A 21,986-nucleotide genomic window follows, 5' to 3' on the forward strand; every position below is an offset into this window, starting at 1 on the left:
ACACTGATAAATAATTGAAAATTTACTTTTTCTTTGTAAGTTCAAGTAATTTCAAAAGTCATAGAATAAAAATTCAGCAGTAGCCCTATTGTTTATTTGAGCTGTGTGAGAGTTGGAGCAAATTACTAGCTGTATGACCTTGAACAAATCACTTAACCCTGTTTGTCTCAGTTTCCTCATCTGTAAAATGACCTAGAGAAGGAAATGGCAAACCCTTCTAGTATCTTTTCCAAGAAAACCCCAGATGGGGTCACAAAGAATCAAAAACCACTGAAACAACTGCACACCAACAAAAAAATTTTATCACTGTTCTTTGAAATGAAGTTATTTTCCAGTATTTTACATCCTTGGAAATATAATTTCTTTACTCTCTTTGCATTGCCCCTTTTAAATAACTTATTGAAAGCTGCATACTTACTTTTACTTTCAAATTTATGTTAAGGGTTTTTCTTACATAAACTTCTGAAGTTTTTATGTGTATAGAGGAGTGACATATGTCATTATGATTTGTTTTCTAGGATCTTAGAAGTAGCTCTTAATTTATATTGTTACGATTCAAGTGGAAAGCCTTTTTCACATATAAAAATTCTGAAGAAACACAACTTGCCTTTTCTAATATTAGCCTAGCAGTAGATTTTCTGACACTTACTTTATATGGATAATGCTAATAATAATCATAATTCCCTAAAATTATATGATTACATTTTAAAAATCATATTTAAAAACTGCACCAAGTTTTTTCCTGCTTTCCCCCCTCCTTTTGATCCCTTGTCCTCAGTACTTCAGATGATTATCTTGACTTTTGAACAAATTTAGCCTATGCTGGTAATAGTTAACTGAAAAGATCATGGCAATTTTTCGTGACTTGATTTGAAGTTTTCTTGAAAAAAATATTGTAGTTTGCCATTTCCTTCTCCAGCTCATTTTACAGATGAAGGCCTGAGGCAAGTGGAGTTTAAGTGATTTGTCCAGGGTCACACAGCTAGTAAATGTCTGAAATTGGATTTGAACTCTGGGAGATGAGTCTTTCTGAGGTCTAGGCTGAGGACTTCTCACTGAGCCATCTAGTTGAGAAAATCATTAATCAATAGTGTTCTAAAAGTCACAGCACAATTTTAATTGTACTAGTTTAAATTAAGCCAAACAGCTTAAACAAACTATTGTAACTTTTTTTTTTATTATGTTCATTATTGGATATTCATCTTATTGAAAGAAAATTAAATTTCTTATTACAGGATCCACTAGTGGTAAACCTGTCAAGTCCTGGAACTCTGACATCAGCTATGTTCCTATTCCTTCACAGCATGAAGGAGCCTGGGAAAGGCCCACTTTCTCCTAAAGTCCTCTTTAACCAGCTTTGTCAGAAGTAGGTATAAATATCTTTGTTGGTACTACAAAGAAATACTGTCAGAAGAACATGTGTTATTTATTAATTTAAGTAGCTTTTTCAAACAGTAATGTGGCTGTTAATACATAGTGTGTTGAATGCTTTATAATCATAACATTTTAAAACTAGAAGGGATCTTAAATATAATCTAATCACCTTCATATTATAGGTAGGGAAACTGAGGCACAAAGGAATACATTAAAATAACTCCTATGACTTTAAGAATACAAACCACTTAAGGAATCCTACTTGAACCTTTCTAATTATCATTTCACTCGAGAATAAAAATGATTAAAACATGAAATTGAATTACATAAATATACAAAAGGTTTAAAACTTTAGACTCAAACTTATTTTGTGTATAAGGTTGTATTTAATTTGATCCTAATCAAGTTACTGTGACACTTTTAAATGGATTTTATTTTATTTTATTTTTTTTTTGTATTTTTGTCAATCTTAGCCTTTTTTTTTTTTTTTAAATCTGGCCTCTTTTGACCTTTGCGAATCATTCTCTTCTCCTTGATGTTCTCTCTTTAGATACTTGAGATACTCTCATTATACTGCTTTCTTCTGTCTCTTCTATCTGACTAATGCTTTTCTGTTTCTATATTTGCTCTTCTTTGAGGTTTAGTGCACAAGTGGGTATCTTCCAGTCCCCTGTCTGATACTCTTCTTTTCTCTCTTTATATGTACTTTCTTACTTGGTGATCTTGTAACAGCTCCCATGGGTTTAGTTATCATTTCTTTGTAGATTCCTAGTTCTATATATCCAGTCTTAATCTCCCTCTTGAGTTCACAGTCTTATATCACCGTTATTCTTTTGGAAATCAAACTGGATAGCCAATAAACATTTCAAAATCAGCACATCAAAAATTGATTTCATATTTATCCTCAAACATTCCCCTCTTCTAAATTTTTCTGTTGAAAGAAACATCACCTTTCTAATATCAGTATTACAATCTAAAGGTCATCCTCAACTTCTCACTTACATTTACTCATATATACTATTTATTCCCAAAAGTTGTTTCTAAATTCACAACCTTTCCCATATACCTCCTCTTTTCTCCACTCATGTAGAAAATGTATTATTGCAGGTCCTTAAACATAAGTAAAAAAAAAAAAGATAAATCTCATTACAAATAAGTAAAAAAAAAAAGATAAATCTCATTACAAATACAAATATGCATAAAATATCTGAAGATTGATGTACCAAAGTATATACAAGACTTGTATAAATTCAAGTACAAGTGCTTTTTAAAAAAATAAAGAACTTAAAATAGGAGAAATAATTGATGCTCATGGTTAAGCCATACTAATATAAAAATAACAATACTTATCTTCACTTTTAATGCTATATCACTAAGGGGACACTTTGTAGGATTTGATAAGATAATAAAGTTAATTTGGAAAAAGACAAAAGATCTAGAATATCAAGAAAAATGATTAAAAGAAATAAGGATGAAGGAGGAATAGTACTTCCAGACCACAAATTACATTATAAATCAACAGTTGTCATTACCATCTGGTATTGGTTAAAAAATAGTTTAATGGAACAAATTAGAGAAGAGAAACAGTGGAACTGAATAATTAATGGCTTGATAAAGTGGAAAACAAATAACCTAGGGGAAAAAACTCCTTCCTTACACTATATTTCATACTATATTCTAAATGATTGTGATCTTACTACTAAAGATCACACTATAAAAAAATTAGAAGAAAAAGAGGCCATAATACCTATCCTAGGTATGAGTAGGAAATATATTCGTAATCAAACAAGAGCTAAAGGCAGTTTAAAAAAAAAAAAACTTGATTTCATAATACTAAAAAGCTTCTACATAGACAAAATTAATGCATCTAGCATAAGAAGAGAAGTGGTTGAAGGGGGGAGAAGGGGGATTTGTTTTCAAATTTCTCCTGATAAGCATTTAGCATCTATGCCATATTACACTCAATTTATATGTGACTAATAATAGCCATTCCCAAAGGATATATGCAAACTTCTTAGTTTTTATTAAAGCTTTTTTTTTTTTTTTTTTTTTTACAAAACATATGCTTGGTGATTTTTCAACATTGGCCCTTGTAAAACCTTCTGTTCCAAATTTTCCCTTCCTTCCCCCCACCCCCTCCCTAGGATGGCAGGTAGTCCAATACATGTTATGTTAAAATATATGTTAAATCCAATATATGTGTACATATTTATACAGTTATCTTGATGCACAAGAAAAATCAGCTCAAGAAAGGAAAAAAAAACTGAGAAAGAAAACAAAATGCAAGCAAACAACAACAGAAAGAGTGAGAATACTATTGTGGTCCACACTCGGCTCCCATGGTCCTCTCTCTGGCTGTAGATGTCTCTCTTCATCACTGAACAATTGGAACTGGTTTGAATCATCTCACTGTTGAAGAGAGCCACGTCCATCAGAATTGATCATTGTATAGTTTTGTTGTACAATGTGTACAAGTGCACAATGATCTCCTGATTCTGTTCATTTCACTTAGCAACAGTTCATGTAAGTCTCCCCAGGCCTCTCTGAAATCATCCTGCTGATCATTTCTTATAGAACAATAATATTCCATAGCATTCATATACCATAATTTATTCAGACATTCTCCAACTGATGGACATCCACTCAGTTTCCAGTTTCTTGCCACTACAAAGAGGGCTGCCACAAACATTTTTGCACATGTGGGTCCCTTTCCCTCCTTTAAGATCTCTTTGGGATATAAGCCCACTAGTAACACTGCTGGACCAAAGGGTATGCACAGTTTGATAACTCTTTGAGCAGAGTTCCAAATTGCTCTCCAGAATGGTTGGATCCATTCACAGTTCCACCAACAGGTGTATGTGTCCCAATTTTCCCATATCCCTATGCAAACTTCTTAAAAGAAAAATCTCAAAATATTCACAATTACAAGGAAGAATGCTGCAGATCACTCACTAAAAAAAAAAAAAAAGTAAATAAAAACAACACTGAAGTTTTACTTCATATTCTGAAAATAGGCAAAAATGACACCAGTCAGTATTGGAGTGTTGTGGAATGATAGTCACAATAATTCACTATTAGTGGAGCTCTAAAGTGCTTCAGCCATTTTAGAAACAATTTAGAATTAAAATGTCCAAACTTTTTGCATCTGTGCTTCTACCTCTAGGAAGTCATCAATAAGAAGAAAGGTCCTATGTACATCAAAATGTTTATAATAACACTTTTTACAAAAGCAAAGATTTGGAAACAAAATGTCCATCAGTTGGGGAGTGGCTAAGCAAATTATGATACATGAATGTAATGGAATATTACTGTGTTGTAAGAAAATATGTGTATTGAATACAGAGAAGCATGAAAAGATCTGTATGAACTATATGCAGAATGAATTAAGCAAAACAGAAAAATTATACATAGTTAAATAAAATTTAAATGAAAAAGATGAAAAGTGAACAGTTAAGCAAGAGAGATGATTTGAAGACACTTCCAATGCACTCATTTGTGGGGGTGGGAGGTTCATAGGTGTTATACATTACATGTGTGTTGGGATTTTTTTCAGTATATTAGTTTCTGTTGATTTTTTTTTTCTTTTCAAAAAAAGTATCATATAGGATGATTTTCTCAGAGGGGAAGTAAGAAAGATACTTGCAATAACTATAATAATATAAGAAACAGAAGGCATCAACAAAAACTTGTTTTTAAAAAGAGTAAAGCAGTGCTCCAATGGATTTCTAGATAAATCTCCCGTCCCATTTTATTCCTTTCAACTGTTCACATTTAAATTTTGCTGTTCATTAAGTTTAAAAGCAAAAGTGAAGCACTAGACAGTACCTGATTTTAAAAAGTGGGAATCCATGCAAGGGTTCTTCAAATGCCCTACTTTTCCATTCTCATACCTTGCTCCTTCCTTGCTATCCAGTGATACTGACTTTCTTGGTGTTTGTCACATATGACACTGTTTCTTGTCTCCGGACAATTTCCACTAGTTATCCCCCATGCCTGAAACTCTCTGCTTTCTCATCTCTACTTTCAGACTTCCTGGTCTCTATCAAGTCCTCCCCAAAATTACACTTTCTACAAGATTTCTTTTTTTTTTTTTTAATGCTAGTGCCTTATTTCTGTAATTATCTCTAATTTTCTATAGATCTTGTTTGTTTTGTATATTATGGGATAGTTCTTGTTTCCCCTATTAGATTATGAACTATATGCAGAATGAATTAAGCAGAGCAAAGGAAAATTATACATAGTTAAATAAAATTTAAATGAAAAAAGATGAAAAGTGAATGTAACAGTTAAGCAAGTTTTTTCAGAGTTTGTCTTCTGACATATACCCAGCATTTAACACTTGATCACATAATAGGCATTTAAATGCTTGTTGGCTGACTGTACTCTTCCATATGAGGGCTTGACCTTTCTACTATTTGTGCACTTCTTTTATGAATGGAGATAGGGTGAGCAACATAGGAGGAGCTCTTGGCTAAAAGGGCTTCCACCCAACACTTAAGCATTATAGCTGTGTGCTTTTATTCTTGAATTTTCTGTGTAATTCTCTAAAATCTTTCTCTAAACTTTTAGTTAATTTAAGTTGGAAGCTATGACATTGTCCTATCATTTTTTCCTTCCAATCTTCCATCCTCTTATGCCCACTTTTTTTGTTTTGTTTGTTTTTTAATTTCCTTGAAAGATTGATGTTATGAAGAATAGATAATGAAATATACTTCCTTCATATTTGGAAAAGGGTTGGTGACTTAAGATGACAGAATGTTACATGCTCTTCTTTTTAAATAGTTACATCTGTTACTTTTGTTTAAAATTTTCTTAACAAGGGAATAATTCTTTAGTAGGGCATAAAGAGTGCCTGTAGCATGAAAAGCAAAATTTTAAAAAATGTTTTTAAAGAAGTAACCATATTTTCTGGATACACCAGATACTTGGACGTAGGCAGAAAAATAGTGTGAAATGAGTACAAGATATTGGATTTGAATACCAGCCCTGTCACTAAGCAGGTTTATGATTTGGATCATTTATTTATTTCAGTATCTTCATTTGAAAAATGGAGGTAATAATACCTGCACTCTTTGATTTATAAGGCTGATATCACTGATTATCAAGTAATATATTTTTTGTTTGTCATAGAGGGATGGGTAAAATTTTTACCTGCATTTTCTATCAGAGAATAAGGAATAAGAAATCAAAATTGCCTTATTTTCTTGGATCATGATAATATACTTAATGAAAAGAATTGTTCATCTCTAGCTCAAATGGTAGCAGAGATACAAAATAAAGGAAATCATAGAGAATCTCACTGAATAAATACAGGAACCATTATTACCTTGGAATATTTCATGGAGTAGGAAGTAGGCAATTTTACAGTATTAGAATTGTTGTTAATTTCCTCAGCAATCTTGAACACTGATTATGTCATTATTTTTTATAGTAACAAAAATGGAAAAGAATCGATGTAATGTTTAACCAACTGTTTCAAACACAAGACCACTTGATATTTCTTGCTATCTGTAGAATTTCTCTTGGATTTCTGAATCAATCAAAATTAAGCATGTCAAATACTTTGAAAGAAAAAAGAGCAAATAGAATTTTAAATAGCAAACAATAGTATACTTAGTAAGTAACAAGACAAAGCATTTCATGTCTCTTCTCCATAAGCTTAAACATTTATAGTGTTAGATTTTATATAGGATGCCCCAGAAATCCTGAGGCCATTTTAAGCTACTAAATCTATGTAAGTTACTAAAACTTAAAACTGCATCAAGACTTGGAGTACCCTGTATATAATATCACTAGCATAGTCCCTGTCGTCTTTGTGACCTCTTTTTGTCCTTTTTTTATGGCACTTGTTTTTGAAATGTTTTTAAAGTGCATCTTTGTTAGCATATGCTGAATTACATATATGGACAAGAAATATAAGGGAGCTTTTTGAAAGGAAAAAAAGTAATTTTTCACAAAACAACTGCTTGTTGTCTGGTACTAATTCATCCACTGTTAATTTTGTTAGTGTTGCAGCTGTCAAGCGTTTGTTGGGCCAGATTGTGAACATAGCTACAGGGGCCTTCTGTTTGTTTTCCACTATTTTGGATATTAAGATCACAGACTTTTGACTTACATGAAGACTTTTTCTATACACATGTAAATATTGTTTTAAACATTCATTTTTTTAAAAGACTGTATTCCAAATTTTTCTTCCTCCCTTCTCTACCACCCTCCTGCAGATTGGTAGATAGGAAGCAATCTGATGAAGGTTAAATTATATGGAGATTTTGTGACTCACTAAATTTCTACACTAAAAGAATAAGTTTTATTTTACTACACTTGATTGATTTTAACTTTATAAGAGGAACAATTAAGTTGTCAGTCATTAAGCATTTATTAAGTGCCACTGTATTCTAGGCACTTTTCTTAGTGCTAGATCATCAGAAATATGAAATTGGAAGCAATTTTAGAGTCCAATATCCACAATTTACAGGTGAAGAAACTGAGGCCCATATAGCTTAAGTGAATTGGCTAAATGAAATCATATAGTTAATGAGTTTCAAAGCTGGCTTTCACATTCAGGTCCTGTGGCTTCAAGTTCACCATATTTCTACTTTATTATGCTGTCAGTTAATAGCCATTAATTTTTTCCCCCAAAATGTTGTGATTCATCATGGATTCAAATTGTAAACATATACCATACATTATTTCTGGCAGTGAAGTTTGTTAAAAACTTAAATGATTCCAAGCTTTCTGTTTTTAAATTCTCTTAATGTTTTGTTTGCATTTTATAGGAATTTTGATTAATCCCTATAAAATAAACAATGTAAAAATGGGTAAATACCTCTTAGAGGGTGGAGGTATATTCACTTGATTCTGAGCACAACCTGAAGAATGATGTTGGCTTAGAAAGAGATTATATGTGTAAGTATATAGTTAGGGCCCAAGTCATGAAAGCATTAATTGAGGAGGTAGAGAGGTAATGACACATTCCCTGGATCTCATCTTTTGCCACTTCTTCCTTATAAGTTATTGAAAATATGTTGCAGTTTACTTAGTCTTAGTCTTGAATGCTCTTCATATCGCCTATAATTTTGATGCTTTAGAGGATTGTAGGGTTATGGCTGAAGATCTGGAAAGGGTGTCAGATCATTCCAACTCATTTTACAGATTGGGTAACTGAGGCACAGGGAAGGTAACTCACTTTTCCAGTATCGCACAGTTAGTAAATGTCGAAACAGGATTTCAACCCAGATTTTCCTGATCCAATTCTATTGCCATATCTGCAATGCTACACTCTCTGCTATGATCTTGTAATTCTATGGTATTCCATTAATCAGAGTAATATATTAAATATGACATTTGAAGCCATATAGCACCACTAGGTTAGTATTGATGTTAAAACAATGGTGTTTTAAAACGATTGTTTTAATGAACATTTTGGGATAGTTAAAATTTCTGTATGGTACACCTTTCTCTGTTATTCCTCTTATATCACTCAAAAAGTATTAATAGCTTACTATATGTCAGGAAAATATAAAGAATGAAATAGACTTGAAGGAATTTCCTAATTCGAAATGGCAATTAATTATTAAGTAATAATACAGGAGAAAGTATCCAAAAAGAGATGTTTGGTCCCCAATGTCATATAGATAAGAAGGTTGAAAACTGAGAAAAGATTATCAAGCTATTAAAAGATCATTGGTAACTGGGGAGAATAGTTTCATTTGAGTAATGAGGTTAGAAACCAGATTCCAAAAAGGTTATGGATTAAGTGAGGACATCAGAAGTAGAGGCCTCAAGTTAAGCAGTTTCTTCAAGGTCTTGACTGAGTAAGGGATGAGAGGTCTATAGGACATTAGCTTGAGAAGATAGATGGTTAGTTCTACTGAAGGGTTTTGTTTTGTTTTGCTTAGATGGAGGATACTTAGACATTTTTAAGAGGGCATTAAGGAAAGAGGTTGAAGATTTGATAGAGGTAGGGATGGTTGAAGATGGAGTCTGCGGAACAAGGTGAGAGGGGAAAGTGGAAGTTCAAGTATACATATGAGGAGGTTGACCTTGGCAAGAACAAGGAACTCCCCATTGCAAAGATTTATTTTGAATAAAAATAAATAATGTAGGGCTTATAAACTAGGAAATGTACATACAAAAAATTGTTTTAACTTCAAATGTCTTTCAAAAGGTTGAGATTGAGGAGGTTGAATTGAGCAGTGTACATTCTGTAGATGTCAAAAGTTGGTTTTACTGTTTCAAATACCATTATAAATGAAATCCATACACTTTTTATTGTATCTAAAGTTACTGCTTACAGCCGTTGAACTGAACAAAGCTTGAACAAGCTTCACTTAGGAAAGATTAAATCGTGGGCAAAATGCTAAACAAAAAGCAAAAATAAACATTCACTGTGTTCTGCTAAGGGGAAAACAACATTAATATAGAGAAGTTAATGCAGGTATATATAAAGTTATTTTTAGGAGGATGATATTAACAACTGATTGATGATGCTAACAGGAAAGAATCAATTCAGGCGATATTTCTTTAACAGTTTTGAAGGAAAGAAAGGAGACTAAAAGATAACAGTGTATTGTACACTTGTGTATTAGTACAAGTGTATTGTAACTGTTGCAAAGGCATAGAAATGTTAGATGAAATGTGGTGTGTGAGAAATGGGAAGACCAGTTTGGTAAACTGGATTGCCTGAGAGAGAGTAATTAGTTAATAATTAGTAGAAAGGTTTTTGAAGGATCAAGGATGTAAAGAATTTTAAAAAACTAAACAAAGGAATTAATATTTTATCCTACATGTAATAGGGAGGCATTGAAGTAGTTTATTGAATAGGGAATTTATATTGTCAAATTTACACCTTAGAAACATTATTTTTACAGCTTTTTAGAAGACAGAAGAGAGGTTTGAGGGAGAGAGACAAGTAGGAGTTCATAACTATAATCTATTTGATAGATAATAAAGAGTAAGGATGGTGGTCATGTGAGTTCAGAGAAGATGCAAACTTTGTGGAGGTAGAAATGACAAAATTTGACAACTAATTAATATTTAGGTGGAGAGTGAAAACTAGAGCATGATAGTGTTGTTGTAAATCTGGGCAACTAGAAAGGTTGTAGTCCCTCAATATTAAATAAGGGAATTTAAGGAGTCTGGGTTTGGGGATGGGGTTGGAAATCAGTTTTGCACTTGTTGAATTTTAGATGTCTGTAAGACATTCAGCGTTAAATATTTAATAAGGAGTTGGAGAAGTACAGCAAGCATTCAGGAGAAAGACTAGAACTAGGCATAAAGATTGAAGGTCATCTGCATATGTTCAATTATTAGTCAACAAGAATTTATTTATTAAGTGTCTGCTTTTTTGCCAGGCACTAAGCTAGATGCTGGAGATACAAAGAACAAAAAAATGAAACCATTTCTACTCTCAAGGAGCTTACATTCTATCAGGGGAGACAGTATGTACATATGTAAGTATTTACAGAATAAATACAAGGTATTTAGAGAGGAAGAACACTAACAATTGGCTTCAAGAAAGGTGTCCTGTAGAAGTTGCTGTTTGAAGTGCATTTTGGAGGAAGAAAGGGAATCTATAATGCAGAAGTGAGGAGTGATGGCATTCTAGACATGGGAGAAGCCCAGAAAGACTGAAGGCAAATTGTCTGAAGAAGAGAGAAAAGCCATTTTGGCTAGATTGCAGAGTGCAGAAGGAATTGGTCCACTGAAGCTAGAAAGAGGTTGGGGCCAACTTGTGTAAGACTTTAAAAATTAAACAGCAGAAGAGTTCATATATTATCTTAAGAGTTGAGAAAGTTGAAGTTGATTAAATAGAGAAAAGACTTGGTTAGATTTGTACTTAAGGAAAACATTTAGTCAGTAAGCATTTATTAAGCACGTGTATCCCAGGTACTGAGTACTGGGGATACAGAAGAAAAAAAAAAGGCAAAAAATAGTTCTTTACTTTCAAATGGGTTTGATAAGATAGTTTAGAGGGAAAGGTATTAGAAGCTGAAGGGACCTGGAAAGATCTACTTTGAGGAAATGGCACTAGAATTGAATCTTGAGAGATAGCCAGGGATTCTAAAAGGCAAAGGTCAAGAGGGATAGCATTCAAGATGTGGAGGACAAGTACAAAAGCATGGAGACATGTGTGAAAAGAGATAGCTTCATGTGTGAAGAAATAAAGCAAGTAAGACAGGGTGATCAGACCACAGAGTAAGAAGGAGCCAGGTTGTGAAACAAGGTTCAATGTCAAAGAGATCAGCATATATATGATCCTGAAGCAAATAGGGAATAGTTGATTCCTTATTTAATGAGTAAGTGGTGTGACATGGTTAGAAATAGGTTTTAGGAAAATCACTCCCGGGTATTTGGTTGGATGGATTAGGAATAGGAAGAGATTTAAGATAGGGAGCTAATTAGAAGGCTGCTTTCCATAGTGAAGATTAGATAAATACCTGATCCACAGTGATTACTACTAGAGTGGGGAGAAGGGAATGTCAACAAGAGATGTTGGAAATGTAGAAATGTCGCTTTTTAAATGTAAAACAAAATTATTTTGTTTACAAAATCTTAATCATTTCTAAAGTGAATTTTGGTCACCTATAAAGTGCTATATAAATGTGAATTATAGCTCTCCCATCCTCTCCCCCTCCTTTTTTTTTTTTTTTTTGGAATGTAACATTCTACATACTTCTCAGAAATTCTCATATAGTTCTAAAGCACTATTTCCAAAAAATTGAGAGCAGTTCTGTCATTTGTAAAAGTAATCTTATTGATCTTTCATTCCTTACCATTTTCTTCCCACTCTTCCCTCACCTCTCACTGCTTTCCCTTCCTTCTCCACAAAAAATATCTTGTAGTTTATCTTGAAAGTAAAGCATTATTATCAGGAGAAAATAATAATTAAAAAAGTAAAGAAAAAATTAGATCACATTGATCATACAAATCTGACAGCTAAAAGATTTGTTTGTCTCTCTGAAAATATGCTTCTGGCAAAATCGGGAGGACTCTTAAGATGGTAAGTTGTGTTGACCATTCACAGATGTGATGACATATGGAAGCTAGTCCTAATGTACAGAAACCTGTTGTATGGTGCCAGCAGTGAAGTATGGGAGCAGGTTGAATTCTGTAAGTCACAAAAAGATAATTATAGCTAAAAAAAAATTTTGTTCAAGTCATGGTGTGATAAAAAAATTTATTGGATTTTCTTTTTTAATGTCACCTTTCATTTTTTTCTTGATTCAATTTTTAAACAAAGGATTTTTTAAAAAGAAAGCAGAAAAAGCAGTGCAGCAAAGCCATACATACTTCAACCAAGTCTGATATTTTCCATGCCGCCCTTAGTCCTTGATTCTCTGGGTCATTATAACTATAGTATTCAGTTTGTTATTATTTTCTTCTCTTTCCACTTACAAGGTTTAGTCAATCAACAAGCATTTTTTAAGTGCCTACTATGTCTCAGGCATTGTGCTAAGTTTTAAGAATATACACAAAGGCTTGTGCTCAAGGAACTCACTGTCTATACAGGTTGGAAACAAGACATGTATGTTGGAGAGAATCTCAAAAGAAAGCACTTAAATTTAGGAGAATTGGAAATGGCTTTATGAAGAAGGTATATAGCTGAGATCTGATGGTAGCCTCATTGTTAAGAATGAAGGAAAGAATTCTAAGAGTGAAAATGCTTTGAGACAAGTGTTTGGAAGGAACAGCAAGAAGGCCAAAGTCCATGGGAGTGAGTTAAGAGTTAAGAAAAATGGTAGATTAGGAAGGACTTATAAAAACCAAACAGAGAATTTTATGTTTAATTATGATGGCAGGAGGAAGCCAATGGAGTTTATTAAATGGTATGACATAGTTAGACCTGTACTTAAGGATGATCATTCTGATAGCTGAGTGTAGAGGGGGAGCAGGGCCTTTAGTAGGTAAGGTATGCCTCCAAGGGCATAGCATCATCAGAGGCGAGAATGGGGTATAAACAACAAATATTATTAGAAAGGTAGAAACCATGGCAGCGGAGAGTTGTAAAAGAGAATGAGAAGTTGAGCATAATCTCTAAATCGAAAGCTTGAATGACTAGGAGGATGACAGTACCTTTGACATTTTATATAGTCTCGGTTTATATTATTTTCTAGCAGAGTAGTACTATCCCACTATATTCATGTACCACAGTTTAATCATTTAATACTTGATGAGCGCATACTTTGATTTTAATTTTTTACCCCTCCAGAGTGTTACCATGAAGATTTTGGCATATATAGGATCTTTTTGGTTTGTTGGCTGCCCTGGAGTGTATATATAGAGTGGGATCTTTAGTCAAAGTATAAATATTTTGTAGTTTTTAAGAATAATTCTAAATTGCTTTTCAGAGTATCTGGACTAGTTCACAACTTAAACAGTATTATTGATTAACCATTTCGTTACTATCTTTAATATTTCACACTTTCAAGATGCTAGGTTTTAAATAAAACCTAGGTTGTTTTGATTAAATGAAGGTAGAGAAAATCACTTCACCATTTGAACTGTATTGCTACAAATTTGTTCCATAAACTTCAATTGGACCCTCACTGCTGCTAGACAATCCTATTATATCTTCCTTATCAATTCACCACCCAACTTTCTACAGCCACTCTTCCAAACTTTTAAAATCTTCAAACATGTTATGATTTCCCTTCTCCCTACTCTCTCAGCTGAGAACCTCGCTTCATATTTTACAGAAAATTTGAGGCCACTTGCTCCCTTTTCCACTCTTTCTCATTTGCCCCACAGATAACTTTTGCCATTCTATTCTGTCTCATGATGAAGTGGCCTTATTCCTCACCAAGACTTAACACTTCTCCTTGTTAAAGCAATCATGTGCCATCCCATCTCTTCCAGGAGATTGTTTCCTCTGTCATTCCCACTTTTTCATGTATTTTTAATATTTCTCTCTGCTGGCTTATTTCCTACTGCTAGTATACATGTTCCTGTGTTCCCTATCCTGAAAAAACCCTCACTTGACATTTCTATCATTCTCTATCCCATCTTCTTTTTGTAGCTAAACTCCTCGGCCTGTCTATAATAGGTGTCCCCCCCTTCTCTTTTTTCACTCTTAATCCCTTACAGTCTGACTTCTATCCTCACCATTTCACCGAATCTACTTTCTCCAAACTTACCATTGATTTCTTAATTGACAAATCCAAAGGCCTTGTCGCAGTTCTCTTTCTCCTAAATCTCTCTGCAACTTTTGGCACTTTTGATCATTCTCTCTTAGATCCTCTAGATTTTTGGGATACCACTCTCCTGAGTTTCCCTCAACTGTCTGACTGTTCATTCTCTCTTTCCTTTGCTGAATTTTTCTCTAGGTCATACCTTCTAATAGTAGGTGTCCTGCAAGATTCTGTTCTGACTCTTCTTTCTCTGTGCTATTTTGATTAGTCATCTCATAAGTTCTCACGGATTTAATTATCATCGCTATGCTAATAACCTTCCTTTCCTGTCCCCATGTGCTGAACTTCATTCTCCCATATTCAGATGGCTTTCTACATCTTAAATTGGATGTCCAATAGTCATCTTAAACGCACTATGTCCAAAATAGAACTCATTATTTCCTGCCCCTTAAATCTTCTCTTTCTGTCTAACCTAGTACTTTAGAGGCAACATCATCCTCCCAGTCCCTCAGGTTTATAACCTAAGAATCATCTTTGATTTATCAGTATCTCCCACATCCCAGCCCCCACTTCCAGGCCTTTTGATTTTACTTTTATAATATCAACAATTCTTCTCTCCTCTGATACTGCCACCACTACAGTCCCTCATCACCTAAATTATTTCAATGGCCCACTGTTGTGATCTGCTTGCCTCAATTTGCCTCAATTTCAGCCCATCCTCTATATGATCACTAAACTAATTTTCCTAAAAAGCAGGTCCATTCATATTACACATACCTCTCCTACTTTCCCCACGCCCCTTAATAAACCCCAGTGGCCTCCTATTGCCTCCAGGAGCGAATACAAAACACTTTACTATGTTTTCTAAATATACTAAATATAGTATTCAAATCCCTTCATAACCCAACCTTTCCTGTCTTTCTAATCTTCATACACTTTATTTCCTACATTCTTCAGTCCAGTGACTTCCTAGCTATTCCATGAACAAATCTTCATGATAAATCTTCCACATATTCCCTCTGGTTTTCTCCCATACACAATATGTTCTCTTTCCTGGAGTCTTGAGCACTGACCTTCCTGGCTTTGAATTCCAACTAAAATCCCAACTTCTATAAGAAGTCATCCCCAACTCTTCTTGATTACAGTTTCTTCTACTACTTCTTATTTATTCAGTATGTAACTCACTTTGTATACATTTGTTTCCATGTTGGCTGCCCCTGTTTGAATGTAAGCTCCTTGAGGATAAAGAGTATTTTTTTTTTGCCTGTTCTTATATCTCTAGTATTTGGCATAATGCCAGCATATAGTAGACACTTAAATATTTATTGATTAACATTGTCTTCTCCCATTAAAATATAAGGTCCTTGAGGACAGAGACAGTCTTCTTTTTGTTTTTATTTCTATTCCCAGTATAACTTAAAAAAAAAAATTGGCTTCTTAAAACATATGCCTATTACAGACTCTAGATAATCTTTGGTTAAGTCTAGATGGGGAAATTATTCCAGGCATGATATCCAAAATTTTTAAGTTCTTATGTTTATGCAAATTCTTTATTATTATAACTGTATTCAGAATGTCCATGACTTTAATTCCTGAGCTGTCTAGGAAAACAATTAATTTACATTTTAACAATGGAACCTCTTGAAAATATTGCACTCTGATGCTTTGAGACTGCTTTTTAGGTCCTTTTTGTTAATTTCAGCAAGCTAAAGCACATTCCTAGACAAATCATTATAAGGAGGTCTTCCAAAGTGTAGCAGTTTTGAAGAAAATATTTTCATTGTGCAAGAGATAATATAGAGACATTTCCATTCAATGAATATCTATTAAGATCTGTTGTTCAGAGTACTATTTCTAGGTGCTGGACAAGAAATGTAACTTAAAGTACTACCTTTGCCTTTTTGGAGTCTGCAGTATAGCAAGCTTATAATCATAGTTCTCTCTAGGTACTGTAAAATTAAATATTATTCATTTTTTGTTAATATATATCCTAATGGTTTCTCATTTATTATAATATTCGTTATGTCCCCACATTTACCTTTATGTGACACCAAGGAAAAGTTTTGAGTCAGTATGTGAAAAGTGTTTTTGTTTGTTTGTTTCTTTTTTTGCTGAGACAATGGGGTTAAGTGACTTACCCAGGGTCACACAGCTAAGAAGTATTAAGTGTCTGAGGCCAGATTTGAATTCAGGTCCTCCTGCCTTCAGGACTGGTGTTCTATCCACTGTGCCACCTAGTTGCCCCCAAATGTTAAATTTATTGAAGCTTTTATTTTGTGGTATTGTTATTTTCAAATGTTTTCATGTAATATTTACAAGTTCTGTGTATCATTGGTTTTTTCCCCCTTTTTTTTCTTTTTTTATATCATAGGGCCCCACGATTTAAAGGTTTCCAACAGCAGGACAGTCAGGAACTTCTACATTATTTACTGGATGCAATGAGAATAGAAGAAACAAAGGTGAAGTTTCTTAAGATTATTATTTTAAATATAATGTATATTTAAATATCAATATGCAGTTTTCCATAATGTAGTAAGTGACTTGCAGAGATAGAATTTCAGAAGAGCTCATGTTTATAAATGGTTCTTTTCATTTCCTTCATCCAGATCATTTTTCTAGCACTCTTAGCACAACTATATAACTTCTGGCCATAAAGCAATACATTGATTTCTCATAACTTTGGTATTAAAAGAACCTACATTTCAGTCTCTTTTTTTTCCTTCTTCATTCATATAGAATAACATTTTTACAAAATAACCATAAGAAATAATATATTTAAGCTAAAAACAGTATGCAGTAAAGCAGCCATATCATTCAAAGAAAAAAAGTCATTATCCCTTAAGTTTTATACCCTTCCATTTCTATTGTTATGAACTGAAATACTGCAGCTCTATTTTATAGATAGAGCATCTTCAGCTATTTATTATAAGATTCTGCCTCTGTATCTATATGCAGACTTTCTAATTTACCTGTTTTCTGTTGATAGTGTCAAGGCAGCTAGCTGGCACAGTTGAGCTCATTCCTGAAGTTAAAAAAAACTCAGCTTCATGAGTTTAAATTTGACTTCAAACATTTACTAGCTGTACGATCTTGGGCTTCTGTTTGTCTATTTTTTCACCTGTAAAATAAATTGGAGATCACACCAGTATCTTTGCCAAAAAAAAAGGGGGGGGGGGGGAGGATCATGAAGAATTAAACTGAAACAGTTGAGAAACAACACAACATTGATGGTATCACATCCTCCCAGTTAATCACTCTCAAAATCTTGGAGTATCCTAGCATTCCAACTGTCCCTGACCTATTAGCTCTTTTGTGGTTTTATTCTGACCTCACTCTCTACATACCCACACCCCGTGCTTATCATACACTTACACAACACTTCCTACACTGAATCAAATTCATCTCATATTTCTCCTTATTAAAGTCCTTTTCTTCAAAATCTTGGAAGACTTTCATGAACTGATGCTGAAGTGAGCAGAATCAGGAGAACATTGTACACAGTAACAGTAACATTGTGCAATGATGAACTTTGATAAACCTAATTCTTCTCAGTAATATGCTATTGTAAGTAAATTCCAAAAGACTTTTGTTAGAAAATATTATGCATATGTAGAAATAAGAATTATAGGGTCTAAATGCAGATTGAAGTTTTTTTCTTTTTACTTTTTTTCCTTTCTTGTGGTTTTTTTTCCCTTCTGTTCTGATTCTTTTTTCACAACATGACTCATGTAAATATTTTTACTATGATTGCACTTGTATCAGATTGTTTGCCATCTTAGGGAGGAAGGTAGAAAAAAATGGACATCAAAATATTGTAAAAATAAATGTTGAAAACTATCTTTACACATAATTGCAAAAATGAAATATAATTCATTTGGAAAATGAAATTCAATAGGAAAAAAAATTTTTTTAAAGTCCTTTTCTTCAAGATTTGGCATGTGTGCTAGTTCCTTCATGAGTGGAAAAATCAAATAAATTTAGAGTCAAGGCACTGACCTATACAGAGTATTAATAGTGTCCTTGGGTAAGTCATTAATCTCTATGAGCCCCTGTGTTCTTATTTATAAAATAGGGTGACTGAAATTCATATCTCCTAATGTTAATGGAAGTGCTTTGAAAACTTTTAAGATGTTAGCGAGTCATTATGTGAGAGACAGCATAATGTAGTAGAAATAGCACTAAGTCACAAGTACTGGCTTCAATAATATTGAAGGCAGAAGAACTGGATTCAAATCCAGGATTATACATCTAAACCTCAGTTACTTCTACTAAATGGAGATAATACCTATAGTAAGCTAACTTATCTGTTTTTATGAGGTTCAAATGAGATAATTTGTCTAACATGCTTTTGCAAACCGTAAGGCACTAGAAAAGCATCAGTTACTACTACTCTTATCATCCACATATTTCAAAGTGAGATGAGCAGCAGTAAATAGGTCTTCAAGTTGATTCTCACTGTGCTTTTTCCACACAGTAACTATTCTCTTCTTTTTAAGCCATTTTTCAATCCTACTGAGTGAAATTTTTAAACTGTGCAGAATGTTTAACATACATTGGATTACTTGCTGTCTAAGGGAGGTGGGGGTGGAGAAAGGAAGAGAAAAAAATTTGGAAAACGTTTTACAAGGATGAATGTTGAAAACTATATATTAACATATTTTGAAAATAAAAACAAAAAATTAAAATGTGCAGTTATTGTTAGTATAGAACTTTATTATTAATATTTTATTACACAGAAGTTAGCAACCAACAATTTTAAGAAATTATCTAATAAAGCATGAAGTCTGTCAGAGTAAAATTACTATAGTACTGTACGATATTTTGTAATCATTGTAACTAATATTGGAGGAAGGATAGCTGAATGAGACATTATGAAAGTTACATATCAGATAGTCAAAATAATGTATTGTCTACTTCCCCATAGATAATGAAATTGTTGGTTAAAATATCATTAATTAATACTGACAGAAGGAACTGTTGTTTTTGGTTTTGTAATGCACATTTACTTCACGTATTTCATTTTAAATTACAATAGCTGATTTACTTTTAATTTTTAATGCCTGTCTCTAATACAAATATAAAAATACAGATACTTATTTCTGTCCTTTGTATTACTGGGTTAATGAACTTTGGTCCAATCTCCTGCAGTTAAACAATTACTCTTTTATTATTAATGATATATGTATGAATGGTGTGTGTGACTTAATCACCTCAAACAGTTCAGTAAGATGACTAAAAAAAAAGCTTTTTTTTCCCATCTTTTCGGGCCTTTAGCTAGTGTGACAAAATTGGAGTGTCAAGTCTGAGTATCTATTCAGCCTTGTGAGCAATGACAGTTGTGCCAGTCAGATACAGTGAGTACCCAAGCAGTAGTAGCATTGTCTAGCCTGGGAACTCCACAGCTGTTAATCGCACTATTGTTATAGAGTGTCACTACCATGTGTTTTTTGATTGAAGAAAGCCTACAGCAATATGTCTGCCACCAGAATCCTTTAGAAATAATTACAGCTACTGGCCTTCTTTCAGGCTATTTTTATAAAATGTTTTCTAGTAAATGTAAAGTTTAGGAGAGTAATCCTGTTGAATACCAAGTTAAAGTGAATGTTCCTGCATTGTAGGAAGAATTTTTTGGAAAACAGTTGCACAGAACAATCTAATCATATTCATGGAGAGCAAAGGCTCTCTTTGGCTCAATACTTCTAAAAACCCTAATATATGAACTGTATAATTGAAGGAAATCATTTATGGCTTTAAAAGTGACTCCTTTAAAATTAGTAGTAGATTGGAGCATATTGACGTTTATTGAAAAATTTTACCTGCTATCTTTTTAATGTTTTCTTATATTTGAAATTGTCAGGGTTTCATGTTAAAATTTTTCTTTCAATAGGAATTTAAATTTTCCATTTGTTTTTTGATTATAGATGTAATTTCTTTACCAGCATTGTTTCAATAGTTCTATATTTTCTGAAAGTATGTATTTCTCCAAATGAATATTTTGTAGTCAGGAACTGACAGTTACTCAGTTGAAATTATATTTAGCAGTTATTCTGTTACTTGAATACTGTTTAAATTCAAGGCTTTAAAATAATTTGAATACTGTTGCTAACAGATCAATATGTTAGAGTTGTCAGGAATACTTTGATCAAATACTATGTCCTTTTTTAACTTAACTTTCAAAAGCACAGATTCCCAACAAAAAGGGTTGCTTATAGCCCTGCGAACGTAATTATAACATCCAGCTTAGTGAATTTCCTATTGATTAGTATTTTTTGTGTATAATTGATTTTTAAAGATCAGAGAAGAGAGTAGTAATTGTTTCATGCTCAAGGGATAAATGTATTTAATTTGAAATTATTTCAAACCTTAGATTATTTTTATTTTTACATAGCTAAATAGCTTGATCAAATTATAAGATCTTAACTAGTTCTTGATAATTTATATACTGGACATTCTGAAAAGTTAATGAGTAGTTTAAATTTTAAAAAGTATTTTTAAGTGAAGTTTTTACTATGTCAAAAATTTCTTTGACATAGGGACTTCTCTCCAGGTAGTATATTAATATATTCAGAATTGTGTTTAAATAGGCCTTAAAATAGTTATGAGCAAGGGCAGCTAATTGGTACAGTGGATAGAGAACCAGTCCTGAAGTCAGGAGGATCTGAGTTCAAATGTGATCTCAGACACTTAACACTTCCTAGCTCTGTGACCCTGAGCAAAATCACTTAACCCCAATTGCCTCATCAAAAAAAAAAAGTTATGATCTTCAAGATAGTTCTAGGGAAACTATTAACTGAGATTTATATAGAGTCTTGTTTTAGGTTATTGACTGCAATTCATAAATGAAAATCAATTTCACAATAAGAAGAAACCCTTCAATATATTGAATAACTTCTGTATGAGAAAACATGGTCCAAATTGCCCAGGATAAAGAGTAGTAGTTATGAATTGCTAGTGAATTGCATTCATTAGTTGAGGAGAATGGGTTAGAAAACCATTTATTAAGCATCTACTGCTAGATGCAGAAGATACAAATATAAGTAAGCAAACAATTTTTTTCTTCAGAGCTTACATTGCAATAGCGGAAACAACACATAAGGCAAAGTCTGTAGTAGAACATAGAAACATAAATATGATTGGAAAGAATCATGGTGACTCAGATGTAAACTACATATGATAATTGAGCAAGCACTCAGCTATCAAAAGCTCAGAGTGACAAGGAGGGAGGTTGGAATGCCTGTGTAGGTAAGGTTGGAGGCCAGAGTGCAATAATATGGCAGCATAAAGATGATTAATTTGGATTCAAGCTAGGTAACGTAATAGAAATGAACTAATCAGACCAGGTTTCTGAGGCAGGAGTTTTGAGTGTCAGATCAGAGATGGAATAACTAAACTAATTAAATAAAAATGTTTTTTCACAAATTTATATTTACATCAAACCCTTCCAGTATTTTCACATTAATATCTGGTCTAGGAATTAGCAGA

General features: G+C 33.1%; 1 protein-coding gene across 3 annotated transcripts in view; it reads left to right on the forward strand.

Annotated features, from left to right (window-relative positions):
* USP45 (ubiquitin specific peptidase 45) overlaps positions 1–21,986 on the forward strand; it is a 73,811-nt gene that overhangs the window by 34,712 nt on the left and 17,113 nt on the right. For all 3 annotated transcript variants that reach the window (XM_031964487.1, XM_031964488.1, XM_003769311.4), the window contains exons 8-9: positions 1,236–1,366; positions 16,876–16,963. In XM_031964487.1, coding sequence (XP_031820347.1) covers positions 1,236–1,366; positions 16,876–16,963 — 219 coding nt within the window. The remainder of the gene's footprint in view (positions 1–1,235; positions 1,367–16,875; positions 16,964–21,986) is intronic.

This window comes from Sarcophilus harrisii, chromosome 4 (genome assembly GCF_902635505.1).
Source record: "Sarcophilus harrisii chromosome 4, mSarHar1.11, whole genome shotgun sequence".
NCBI classification, from domain to species: Eukaryota; Metazoa; Chordata; class Mammalia; order Dasyuromorphia; family Dasyuridae; genus Sarcophilus; species Sarcophilus harrisii.